General features: G+C 41.2%; 1 protein-coding gene across 1 annotated transcript in view; it reads left to right on the top strand.

Annotated features, from left to right (window-relative positions):
• CAPN11 (calpain 11) overlaps nt 1–13,877 on the top strand; it is a 51,280-nt gene that overhangs the window by 28,644 nt on the left and 8,759 nt on the right. The window contains exons 4-14 of the mRNA XM_070932470.1: nt 1,110–1,228; nt 1,414–1,547; nt 1,728–1,896; nt 4,783–4,866; nt 4,951–5,036; nt 6,750–6,824; nt 10,215–10,375; nt 11,425–11,594; nt 11,711–11,722; nt 12,152–12,363; nt 13,137–13,176. Coding sequence (XP_070788571.1) covers nt 1,110–1,228; nt 1,414–1,547; nt 1,728–1,896; nt 4,783–4,866; nt 4,951–5,036; nt 6,750–6,824; nt 10,215–10,375; nt 11,425–11,594; nt 11,711–11,722; nt 12,152–12,363; nt 13,137–13,176 — 1,262 coding nt within the window. The remainder of the gene's footprint in view (nt 1–1,109; nt 1,229–1,413; nt 1,548–1,727; nt 1,897–4,782; nt 4,867–4,950; nt 5,037–6,749; nt 6,825–10,214; nt 10,376–11,424; nt 11,595–11,710; nt 11,723–12,151; nt 12,364–13,136; nt 13,177–13,877) is intronic.

The following is a 13,877-nucleotide window of genomic DNA, read 5'->3' as shown; positions in this document are numbered from 1 at the left end:
GAATATATTTTCCAAGGCCTTTATGGTTTGCACTGCCAAGATCTAGTCTGTTGGTTTTTTGTTCCCTTACTTTTGATGGTTGATCTTAAACGACAGAAGCAATCAACTACTTCCATATCCAAGACAAAGAAAATACAGTGGGCATAATCCAATAAAAACATTTTAAAATGTATAATCATGGTTCATAGCTAAATATACCATGGAATATTAAAGTATATAAACAATATAAAATGTGATCACCACATATGCTGATTAATATCTCTACAGTGCAATAAGACAATATATATATATATATTTATAAAAGTTTTACATAAAAACTAACACAAACTAATAAAAAAGCAGGGGAAAAATGTGCAGAAGTGTTAAGAAAAAAATAAAAGAAGCTTCCAATTTTCTTTGTAGCAATTATAAGTACAGTTAAAAAATTATTTCACTCTATGATTACAAAAGAAAGCTCACTCTTTTCTGTTATCCAGTTTTTTTTTCCTAATCATCAAAACTGCAAATTATAAGTTCATTTTTCCATTTTATGTAAAAAGTCTATTAGGTATAAGACAACATTCTTTTATTTCAATAATACAGACCATTGCTATACATTGGTGGTAAGTTATCCATTTGCACCAAATATATATTAAGAAATATATCTTAATTTCTTTTAGCTTGCCTCATCCTTACCCGCTCTTAAATTAGTTATTTTGCTTAGTTCTATTTAATATAATTCCCTTTGGGGCAATAAACCAAGCACGATAAGAGTTGAAGAGTGTCACCTGCTACTATCTTATCTTATCCAAGCAGTGGGTCCTTCTCTTCCTTTGTTTTTATCACTAACTCAGCAACAAAAATTCTTTTTATTGCTTTTATCTTTTTTGCAAGTCTTTCCAGTCTGTTCTTTCTACAGATTTTACTAAAATTGATTAAAGTTTTTAGAACGAATCTACTCATTTTTAATGATCTATAGATATCATAAGCAAGAAAAATATTATATTCTAAGTAGTATCTATAATTGCAATGATGAAGATACTGACTTTTAAAATCTAGAGAAATGAAATAGTGATCAGACATTTCAGACAGATTTGAAGTACAGTAACTTCTGTTTCCTTGCTCTTAAGGTGACTGTTGGTTATTGGCTGCCATTGGTTCCCTGACTCTCAATGAGGAACTCTTACATCGGGTTGTACCCCACGGACAGAGCTTCCAGGAGGACTATGCGGGTATTTTCCACTTCCAGGTAAGGCACACATTTTGCTATAGGAAGTGATTCATAGTGAGACCTTGCTCACTGACGTGTGTTACAGAACAAAAGAAATGCAGTTCAGAAAAAGTGCCGTGTTTTATTCCAACCTAACTATTCTTACTTTGCTCAAACCAAGCCTAGTTATAAATGTATTATTCCTTTCTTTTTTTATTCCTCAGATATGGCAATTCGGTGAATGGGTAGATGTGGTAATAGATGACAGATTGCCAACTAAGGATGGAGAACTTGTATTTGTGCACTCAGCCGAGTGTCAAGAGTTTTGGAGTGCTTTGCTGGAAAAAGCTTATGCCAAGTAAGCGTTGCTGTTGTTTTGGTCATTGGAGGGCTAAAGTAGTGGGTGGATGCATGCTTTCTCAAGCAAACTCTTTGGATTTGTTTCTCTGCTATTATAGTTCCCACATTCTATATACGTGGAGACCGCTGACAAGGTTTGTAGGCATCCTTTTAATTCTGAGTTTTGCTTGCTACACAGGTTGAATGGCTCTTATGAAGCCCTGTCAGGGGGCAGCACCACCGAAGGCTTTGAAGATTTCACAGGTGGTGTGGCAGAAATGTATGATCTCAAGAGACCACCACGCAATTTATCCAAAATCATTTGCAAGGCCCTCGAGAGAGGATCTCTACTTGGCTGTTCCATTGATGTAAGATAGGCTCCTGAGAGGATTCATGAAACGCTTGAGTTTGGGAATTTTAAAAGTCTTGGAGTGCTTCCTTTATTTAGTTCTGATTTTTAGACACCCGGAAGTGAGCAGAATATAGGATTCAGTAAGTGTAGGTTTATCAGAGTTGAACAGTCGAATGAGCCTATGTTATTGAAGTGGGGCAGAACAGTTATATTACCGAGCTCCTTCATGAAACTGGTTAGGGCTGTTATATAAGAGTTTTCTGAAATTCATTGTTCATTATTCATTCCAAGCTTTCAGCTTTTATTTCTTTAAGTAAGAAAAGAATATCACTTTCATACATGAAAAGACAATACGTAAATATAATATACAGGAAATGAGACCATAATTGATTAATCATATTCTGGGATGCTTGCCAAGCTTGGATCCTGGATTTACTCTCATTTGATTTATTTGCACATTGCAAAGTTTGGGACCTATTTAAAATATGAAGTTGGTAAAAAAAAAGTCAGAATTTACACACAGATACACATACAGTAAGTACTAAGCAAAAGAGATATTGTCCACAGTATGATTATCTGTATATCTGACTTGATTTTTTTCCCCATTTTCTTAATCAACTTTGTTGTAAAAGAAAAAAGTACAGGATAGGCCAAGGGTGTCAAACTCGAGGCCCGCGGGCCAGATCTGGGTGCTTAGATCTGTCCCACAGGGCTGCCCTGGAAACAGTGAAGGATGGGCCCACAGTGCCTCTGCCAGTGAAAACGGAATGCGGAAGGGCCGCATACGGCCCTCTCATGCTCTGTTTTCGGGGGAAGAGGGTTGCAGGAGGCCATCCCAGCCGAAAACGGAGCGTGGGAGCCTGTTTTCACTGGCAGAGCACTCGGGCCATAGGCGCCTCTGACACAAGTGGCGTCAAGCTGGCCACGCCCACCCCAGCCCCCTGAGATCAAACACAACCCTGTTGCGGCCCTCAATGAAATTGTTGTGGCCCCGCCCTCTGAGCCTATCCCATCGGAGGAAGAAAGCTCCGAGCATGAGGAAGAGGAGTCAGCCAGGCCTCCCTCTCCAGGCCCCTCCCCTCTGGCACTGTCTCAGGAGCCGGCCGAGGGAGAGGAGATTAGCCGGGAGACAGGTGTCTCGGATGAGAGTGAAGGGGAGACGTCATTCCTGGACGCACGCCACCGAAGGCGTGATAAACAATTTCAGCAGCTCAGGAGGCGTGCTAGGGATTAGAACTGAGTCACTGGACCACACCCCAGAGACTATATAATAGAGGGTGGTAGCCAGTGATCCCTGTGACGAACAAAAATAAACCTTGGATAGTCACTAGAGCATCGTCCGAAACTGCTGAGAGGAATATTATTTCAGTCGGACTCTTGTACGCTGAGTATATTATCTTTCTGTTTCTGTGGAAATAAAAGCACTTGGCAGACGGTGTGTATATCGCTGCCAAGATGGAGATAAAGACCTGGGTGTGTGCCAAGTGCTTCCTTAACCCTCAGCTGGCTGTGTTTGTGTGTGTGTGTGTGGACGGGGACAGATCAGAAATTGAGTTTGACACCCCTGGGATAGGCCAAGGAAACTTCCAAATATGTTATGGAACATTGAGACACTAATCAGTTATTTTGGTATTAATGTCATCTGCATTCTTCTGAATTCACTAGCAGACTTGCAAGTGAATGCTCACTTTCGTGTGTGTACTCATGTGTGCCTTTGAGTCAATGTGGACTCATTTTAACTGTCCTTGCAGTTTTTGTGGCAAGATTTTTCAGAATTAGTTTGCCACTGCCTGCTTCCTATGGCTGAGAAAGAATGACTGGCTCAAGATCCCCCAGCTGGCTTTGTGCTTTAATCAGGACTAGAACTCACAGTCTACCGGTTTCTAGCCTAGTGCCTTAACCGTTACACCAGACTGATTCTCTGAATACTCACTGTCATTTCAATATAATAAAAGATTTTAAACTCTGCGTTGCTACTAGAATATTTAATAGCTGATGTAACCCATTGTAAAAGATAATGTGTTGATATTCTCTGAAGATTAAGGAGCATAATTGGGAAAAAGAATCTAATGTTCCAGCCATGATATAATATGAAGTTAAAAGAACTTGAGGCGCTTGCTAGAGCAAATCCAGAGGGCTAAACCCAGCATCAGTTATGAAGCAAAAGTCCGTTTCGCTACTCTTAATATTGTTTTCCAAAACTCAGACTCTGAACTAAACATTAACTAATCTACATAAACACTATTATTGCCTCCAGTTAGAGAGAGAGATGGTTAAATGGCGAAGGAGATGGAATTGCATGGTCTATTTCAAGGTCTGGCTCTAGGAATTAGGATGAATTGGTTGGGCTCAAGTAATGTTGAGAATTCACCTGGAATGCAGTATAAAGCTGGAAGAAGTTTCTGCAACAACCCAACATTGTATACATATAAACCATGAATGATGGCAGCGGAACAAAGCAGACAAACCGAGAAACCAATGGTGCTGCACAGGCCAGGATGACTTTAATTGTAAAAGCTACAATATTGCAAGTCTGGATATGCTATCCCTCCTTCATTTTTATCTTTTTGTGAACTAGGGAGGAGGATGAGACTTTGCATTAAGTTATTTTCTTGGTCTGAGCTCAAACCCCACTTATCCAGTAGCAGTTCTTCCTCATCCTTCAAGGCCTTCCCTATGCCCAGCTACAAAAGTCTATTCTAAAGTCAGCCATTACTTAAGTAACTGCATTGCTTTGGAATCTTGGTTCATCTTGGGAGTAAATTTTTCTTGCAGACTGTTGTCTCTCCGGTCGAGAAGTTGTATTGCTCCTGCTGTTTCTGTGCCTTTAATTTCATGCCATCTGATTCTAGATGGAGGGACCCCTAAATTATTATGCAGTGTAGTTTATCCTTTTTCTCAGATTACAAGTGCATTTGACATGGAAGCAGTTACCTTCAAGAAACTGGTGAAAGGCCACGCCTACTCGGTCACAGGATTTAAAGGGGTAAGTTTCTCTTTGTGGAGTTACAAATATCGATTCAAGGATTTAATTACTTATGTACGCAGCCTAATGTCTCAAATTTGACAGGTGGAGTATCGTGGCCGTCAAGAAGAGCTAATTCGCATAAGGAATCCCTGGGGTCAAGTCGAGTGGACTGGCGCATGGAGTGATAGGTGAATCACTGTAGAGTTAGAATGTACTTTAGACACATCAAGTCCAACTCCTGCTCAATGCACGATCCACCAGAGCAGGGGTCTCTAACCTTGGCAACTTTAAGACTTGTGGACTTCAACTCCCAGAGTTCCTCAGCCAGCAAAGCTGGCTAAGGAACTCTGGGAGTTGAAGTCCACAAGTCTTAAAGTTGCCAAGGTTGGAGACCCCTGCACCAGAGCATCTTTGACAAATGACCATGTTTGAAAGTTCCTAGTAAAGAACACACCACTCCATTTGGCAGCTGACTGACAGCTTGTATAGTCAAGAAATGCTTCCTGATAGCTAGCCTTATTCCTTGAAATTTTAACTTTTGGTGACCGTCCTGCCCTTTGGGACAATAAAAGAGTAAGTCTGTTCCTTCTGTGTGATAACCCCACACATATATGAAGACCTCTGCCATACCTCCCTTCAGTTTATGTTGGCTAAACATACCCATTTCCTTTAAGTGTTCCACATAGGGCTTGTCTCTCAGACCATTCACCATCCTGGTAAGCCTCCAACTGTCCTTTTTGAAGTTACGGTGCCCAGAATTGGACACCGTATGCCAAATGGGATCTGATTTGGGTAGATTGAAACAGTTACTTGCTATGATCTGGGTTCTATTAATGCTCCACTCCCCCAAGACAGCACTTGCCTTTTTAGTTACTGCACCACACTGCTGGTTCACATTTAATTTACAGACAATAAGTACAGCAAAATCCCTTTCACATGTACTATTGCCAACCAAACCTTCATCCTAGATGGCTAACCTTTTTGCCGTCACGTACCAAAAGCAGGGGGAGCGCGGGGAGGTCACCCACATGCATGCCCACACCCATAATTCAATGCGCCCCACGCATGTGCGTACAACTCCCCCCCTGCTTTTCACACATGATGGCCCGGTGGGCCCGTTTTTTACCCTCCCCAGGCTCCAGAGGCTTTCTAGGAGCCTGGGGAGGGCAAAAACGGCCTTCCCCACCCACCCCGGAGATCCTCCGCAGGCGGGAAGCAGCCCATTTCCCAATTTCCGGCGGGACCGGAAGGCCCAAAAATCTGGCCAGTGCATGCTGGAGCTGAGCTACGGCAATGCTCGCGTGCCCACTGATATGGCTACGTGTGCCACCTGTGGCACCCGTGCCATAGGTTTGCCATCACGGTCCTAGATGAACATTTTTTCCTACATAGAAGTAGAATTTTACATTTTTTTTTTCAGTTAAATATAATTGTATTAATTACAGCTGACTGCTTCAGCTTATCTGAATGCTTTGGGATTTTCTACATCTAGAGTATTAATCAGCTTTCCTAGTTTTGTGTCATCTGCAGACTTTGTAAATGTCCTCTTTCACACACGTCATGAGAGTGACTTGGTCCTATTATGTTATTTCCAGTCCAATGGTCTCTGATACCAGCAGTTTGTATATGTGACTGTAAATTTTAAATACATTTTTTAGAAAGGAGAGACTTGAATGACATTGACTCTTTAGGCAAGAATCTTTTCCAATTCTATTTGAAAATGCCTAAAATTGACTGTGACTTTTTTTTCTTACAAAATATATACTACAGCATATTATTGAGCTTGCAACTCTTTAAACTAGCCCTTTGCTATTCTTTAATAGTAATGTTCACAGCTAAAATTGGAAGTAGAGCAGCAGTACAGGGAAAACAGCATAATTGCCTTTTTGCTGCCATTTTAGCTCTTCTGAATGGAACGAAGTAGATCCTGACGAGAAGGATGAATTACAACTGAAGATGGAAGATGGTGAATTCTGGTAAGTTCCAAAATCTAGGGGCCAATTCTGTGTGCTGTACACTAAGCATGTGTCTTAATCATTCCCAAAACTTTGGCAACATGTACAGCAGAAGTCAAGACTGAATAATTGCTTCTTAAAATATCTTTATGTTAGATCCACTAATGCAGTAGAGGAAGCCAGCATAGCTATTGAACTGTTTTCTGCCTTCTCCAAAGAACAAAGTTCTCTAACTAAAAAAGAAAAATTGAAATAAAGAATAACTGAGCACAGAAAACAGCATAGAAGCAACAGAATAAGGTTGCCTGCATTGAAACTTGTTCCAAAGAAACACATAGCTCAAATATTAAAGATGTCAATAGTGCAATATCAAATATAAGCGCCAGCTGATTACAAGAAGCAAAGCAGCAAACCCCTAGGATGCCAAAATCGTCAAAGAAGAAAAAAATACCAATCAATGCACCAAAATGGAAAATAAAATCAGCATGCCAAGATCAGATGCTAGCAGACTAGAATGGATGAAAGAAAAGAAGTTGAAGAATAAGAAGCCCAAAGAATACCTACCTGATCAAGAAGTACCACCTAGAAACAAGGAAGCACTAGAAACCGTAAAAGAGCAAATAACAGTTGTAGCCAAGAAGGTTAGTAGATACAAAGTTGGAAATACACAGTATAAGCAGAATCTCCAATTTCAGTTGAATCAGAAATGTTTTTACCAATCCATCAATAAAGACACTGCTCCAGTGAATCAAAAGAAAACAATTTATAATAATACTACCATGTTTCCCTGAAAATAAGACCTTGTCTTATATTTTTTTTGAACCCCAAAATAAGCGCTTGGCCTTATTTTCAAGGAGATCTTATTATTTTGGGGTGCGTGGAGCAAGATGGGGCTCCTCTTGCTATCTTACCTGATTTCCAGCTCTGCATTTAAATATTTTGGGGGAGGGCTTATTTTTGGGGGGAGGCTTATTTTAGCACATGCGCTCAAAAGCCTGATTGAGCTTATTATCAGGGGTTGTCTTATTTTCAGGGAAACAGGGTAGATATGGTAAAGAACAGGGAAGATGTAGAATTGGTCAGCTCCAGGTGAAGCAAAACTGAATGATTTTAGGTTGAAACAACTGATTGGTTAACATCTGGCGAACCTACTTAAGCCAATTACTATATTTTTCAGAGTATAAGACGCACCTTAGTTTTCAGGGAGGAAAATAAGAAAAAAGCTGATTGGCGGGTGGATTGGCCTTCAGGAATACCCCCAATCAGCTGTTCCCAGAGGTGAATTTTGTTGGTTGTGAACTCTGTGCCTTGCTTTTTTTTTCTGCCTCTGAAACTTCTGAAACACTGTTTCAGAAAAAACTTTTTTTTTCTGCCTCTGAAAGCCTCCAAAACAGAGCTTCAGAAAAAAAGCCTCTGAAGCTCTGTTTCTGAGGCTTTTTTTTCCTGAAGCTTTGTTTGGGGGCTTTTTTTCTGAAGCTCTGTTTGGGGGCTTTTTTTCTGAAGCTTTGTTTCTGATGTTTTTTTCAGCCTCTGAAACCTCTGTTTAAGAAGCTGGGTGGGGCTACATTTGGAGTATAAGACAAACCCAGATTTTCACCCTCTTTTTTTGGGGGGGGAAAGGTGTGTCTTATATTCCGAAAAATACGGTACCAGCTTATTGATAACTTTCAAATTGCTGACTGGTGTGGCAGCAATAGATTGAAAACAAGCTCTTTCACCCTGAGCAGAAAGGAAACTGCCCAAAAGGCGAGGAACAAAAGAGCTAATTGACAAGATGATTTTAGAAAACTGCAAGAGAAGGAAGACCAACTTGAATATACGTAGCTTGTATTGATACAATACAATAAGGCATTCAACTCCCCGCCTCATGATTGGATAATCGTGCCTAAAAATAACAGGAGTAAGTAGTAATAGAAAATGAAGAAATTAAAGTGCTGTGAGGCTTTAGGAGTCACACAGACAAGCATCTGCAGCTCACATCCCAGATTTTACAACTGTTGATAAAAAAAGACAAAACACATCTGGACAGTGGATGTGGCAGTACGTGAAGACAACAGGAGAAAAATTGTGAAATACAAATACCTGTAAATAGAAGTAGACAAAAATGCCAAATTCAGCCTAAACATCTGGCTGACACTGCAGCCAATCATTAATGACAGCAAATGAGTTTTGTGAAGGAAAATCAGACTGCCAAGTAAATCCTGCATCATCAGTTATTTAAAGTTCAGAGCGTCTTTACACATGTGGATGGAGGCACTCCTCATCTTGTTGTACATTTATTGGTCCAGTATCATCCAGTACATGGATGATACTAAACTGTTCAGGTGATAAATATCCAAATTGATTGTGAAAAGCTCCAGGACCATCTTTTTAAAATAGATTTAATAATCAATCATATAATAAATGCTGTTCCCTGTAAGTAAAGTGCACGTTGGAGAAATAGGGAGCCTGAGTGGCGTAGGAGGCTAATGCCTCCTAAGGCAGCATTTAACATCCAGCTGCCTGCAATTACTGCGAGTTCAATTCTTACCAGGCTCAAGGTCGACTCAGCCTTCCATCCTTTCTAAGGTGGGTAAATTGAGGACCCGTTTGTGGGGGCAATAAGCTGACTTTGTATAAAATATACAAAAGTATGAAAGCTATTGCTTAACACATTGTAAGCCGCCCTGAGTCTCCGGAGAAGGGCGGAATATAAATCAAATTTAAAAAAAAAAACCCTGATGGGAACTGAACTGTCTGCAGGGAAAGTATCCCATGAGTAGAATGAGTAAGCAGCAGCTGTGAAGTGAATTCCATGCTAGGTATATTAGAAAAGCAATTAAACAGTCAACAGTATGCAAATCTATGCTCTTATCTGATTTAGAATACATTCTGATCACTGTATTTGAAAAAGATACAATAGAGCTGGAAGATGTATGTAAGAGTAGCTAAAACAATAAGGAGACTTGGATACTTTACAAAGACAGACTAGAATGCTTGAAATTCTTTCGTTTGGAATAAAGGCAACTTGATTAAACTATATAAAATCACACATGGCTTGGAAAATATAAGCGGGATAGTTTTTCAGGGAAACCAGGTGCCTGCACGGAAGGAAATCTAAAACAGATCAAAGAAATGCTGTTTCACACTGCATGCAAGTATCCTGTATTAAGCTTCCCAAAAACTATTGCAAGGGAATAATTTTGAAAGAAGTTATGTTTCTACTTCCTGCTTGCGAGCTCCCAGGAGGCACCTGTTTGGCTAGTGTGAAAAAGCAAATGAGGGACTAAGATGGGCTTTGACCTGGTCCAGCAGGACTATTATTACAGTTTTAGAGTAGTTGTACTGATTATTTTCTTCTGCTGTAAAGTAGCACTGTGACCATCATACCTGCTTTTGATATTGTTCTTACTATGCCTTCTGCTCCTTCAGGATGGCTTTTCGAGACTTTATGCGTGAGTTTTCTAGACTTGAGATCTGTAATCTCACCCCAGATGCTCTGACAGTGGAGGATACAAAGAAATGGCACACTACATTATTTGAGGGGACCTGGCGACGGGGCAGTACAGCTGGAGGCTGCAGAAACCATCCAGGTAATAGAGATTTTCTCTACTTACTCCTCTGTCTTCTCTGTCTCATAGTTGATGGATAACTATAGACTACATATAATCCTTGTGTTACAACAGTTCACTTAGCGCCGTTCGAAGTTACTACATAACTTCCCAAGTACTTATGACACAATCCTGAAATCATGAATGTTACAGCACCATGTCAATCGTTCACACGAATGACCACAGAGGCACTGTAACATTCGCCCTTCCTATTTCTCCCACCCCCCTTCCCCATCAGGTCTCCACAGGAACTGGGCCTGTGGAGACTCACTTATCTTGTGACGATCTAGTGAGCTGTCAGTTCCTTTGCCTGCTTCAGTGCATTCGTGCAAACAGAGGCCTAAAATAGTGCAAGATCATGTGAGATCTTTAGGCCTCTATTCTCGAACCAAGGCCTACACCAGATCCAGCTGAAGAGTGTTTGCAAGCCAACAAGACTTTGTGGTAGCAGAAGTCTCGTTAGCTTGCAAACACTTTTCATGCCGAGACTGGAAGCTTCTTGGGGCCATTAATCTTGCATGAGATCACGGCCCCCAGAAGCATCCAATCTCAGCGCGAAAAACATTTGCAAGCCAATGGAGGCTTGAAGCAATGCGATTTTGCTGTCCCCAAATCTTGTCAGCTTGCAAATGCTTTTCGCATTGAGACTGCAAGTGGGCAAAAACCATAACAGAGAGGTTGGAGAGGAGACAACAGCTCGCTAGATCTTCACAAGGTAAGTCACCTGGCATGGCAGGGAAAGATCACGTTTGTTTGATGTGATTCATTCCAACGAATCCTCAGGTTACAAATATAATTGGCAGGCTCCATTATATTCGTAATTCGAGGATTACCTGTACATCACATGTAATTAGATTAAAAAGATTGATCATCTTGACCCTACCGAGAGGGTAGAAGTCTGAAAGTCAGCTCTCTTTTCCTCCATTGATTTTTATTCCTTGACTTGGCTTCTTCCTGGATCTTACTCATTTCAAGTGATGCTATCTAGGTTTGGTACTGAGATTCACTACACTTATCCCTTCGTCTTGCAGCTACGTTCTGGATTAATCCACAATTCAAAATCAAGCTTTTAGAAGAAGATGACGACCCGGATGATGATGAACTGGCATGCACCTTTTTAGTGGCTCTGATGCAAAAACATCGAAGAAAAGAACGCCACGCTGGAGGAGACATGCACACCATTGGCTTTGCCGTCTATGAGGTAACACCAGTTGGTTTTCTGGTTTTCCTATTCCTCAGCAAAGCTTACAGAAATTTGTTCCTAATCTTTCTCCCTCTCTCTCTCTCTCTCTCTCCCTCCCCCCTCCCCCCCCACAGGTTCCTGAAGAGGTATACCCTGAGCTCTACCAATCCATTATTTGAACTGTTTGTGAAGGTGGAAAATGGCTGACTGAAATAGGTTGAGATGCAAACAGTCATCTCTCAGAAGAGGGTGCTTTCCTCTTACTTGAAACCATCATAATTTGCCACAAATACTTTGATGGCTACAGCGTATTAAGATACACAATGCTGTATATCTTCTGAAACTTAAAAGAGTCAGTTGTTATTAAAGGGGCATAGAAGCCTGCCTCTGTAAAAAATAATAATAATAATTGGGTGTGTATGTACCTTTTTTTATTTCAAGAAAAGTGTTTTGACTTGTATCTTCTCCTTTATGCTTTTGAGCTGTGTGAGTGTGGTTATACACACACGCATATATTGGCTGGTACCTTGACGGTTGAACAGCTGTATGAAATACCTGAACTGCTTTTCTCCCAGGCTCAGGGCTGTCAAAGCGTTCATCTGAAGAAGGACTTTTTTCTGAGGAACCAATCTCAAGCACGTTCAGAGACCTTTATCAACTTGCGAGAAGTGAGCAATCACATTCGCCTGCCACCTGGTGAATACATCATAGTTCCCTCTACCTTTGAACCTAACAAAGAAGCAGACTTCATCCTGCGTGTCTTCACAGAGAAACAGTCAGACACAGAGTGAGTCCATGCTTTGTGACCTTCCTCTAATATTAGGGGTTTTTTTCCCCAGAGACCTATAAGCAGTGGTAGAATTCATTTTTTTTTTACTACCGGTTCTGTGGGCGTGGCTTGGTGGGCATGGCAGGGGAAGGATACTGCAGAATCCCCATTCCCACCCCACTCCAGGGGAAGGATACTGCAAAATCCCCATTCCCTCCCCCACTCCAGGGGAAGAATACTGCAAAATCCCCATTCCCACCCCACTCCAGGGGAAGGATACTGCAAAATCCCCATTCCCACCCCACTCCAGGGGAAGGATACTGCAAAATCCCTATTCTCCCCCCACTCCAGGGGAAGGATACTGCAAAATCCCCATTCCCACCCCACTCCAGGGGAAGGATACTGCAAAATCCCCATTCCCTGCCCAATCCTGGGGGAAGGATACTGCAAAAATCTCCATTCCCACCCCACTCTGGGGCCAGCCAGAGGTGGTATTTGCCAATTGTCTGAACTACTCAAAATTTCTGCTGCCAGTTCTCCAGAACCTGTTAGAACCTGCTGAATAGCACACCTGCCTATAAGTAACCTTTAGGCTTTGTGCCTTCTGTCTGAAAATCTCCTGGGGTATTAAGAGTTTCCTTGGACGAAAAATAAGGCACTGGGCACACAGTAACACAACAGACTTCAGATGCATCCATCTCTGAATAGAAGGTAGTAGGAATAGAATGTTTTCCATGTCTTCTCATTTTTGCAAGAGCTTTGGTGTATCTAAGTATTCTTTCTTTTTTTAGAGTGCTTGATGATGAGATCTCCGCAGATCTACCAGATGAGGTGAAGTTGAACTACCTATTTCTTTCATTGTTCTTGCCTTCTTCAATGCAGTGTCCGGCAAACGGTTTGGACTCGAGTTCTCATAACCTTCGTGCATCATGGCTTTGAAATTCAACCCACTTCACAGGCACAACAGGTTGAGAAAGAGCTGTTCTGTAGAGGGTTTTTAAAAGCCTCTACAGATTGGCAGATGGTTTAAAACAAACTTGGTAACTCTTGCTTCCAATTTGCATGTTTCCATACTTTAGTTTGCCTTTAAAAAAAAAAACCTGAAGGTTCGCTTCACATTTAAATAGGCTTGGGTAGAAGGAAAAATAAGAAAGAACAGAAACAAGGTGATCCAGGTCAGGGTCTCCAACCTTGGCAAGTTTAAGACTTGTGGACTTCAACTCCCAGAATTCCTCAGCAGCTTTGCTTTGCCAGCTTTGCTGGCTGAGGAATTCTGGGAGTTGAAGTCCACAAGTCTTAAACTTGCCAAGGTTGGAGACCCCTTGGTAATGGGTGTAAGAAGGTTCTAAGTTGATTTTAATGTTGGGAGGATAGAACATATCCTCAGTTTAAGTTTATATATTGTAGACATTTCTAGAAGATTCCAAGAATTGTTTTAGCCAAGTATTGTTTAATGTAGAAATATTCAAGTATTGCTTAATCCCCTGCAGTACCCATATAATCCCCTGGCACATGTGTGGATCCAATCGTGA

This window comes from Pituophis catenifer, unplaced genomic scaffold, assembly GCF_029215685.1.
Source record: "Pituophis catenifer annectens isolate HBS135680 unplaced genomic scaffold, rPitCat1.0.hap2 SCAF_1, whole genome shotgun sequence".
Classification (NCBI taxonomy): Eukaryota; Metazoa; Chordata; class Lepidosauria; order Squamata; family Colubridae; genus Pituophis; species Pituophis catenifer.
This window is presented reverse-complemented; position numbering and strand designations above follow the sequence as displayed.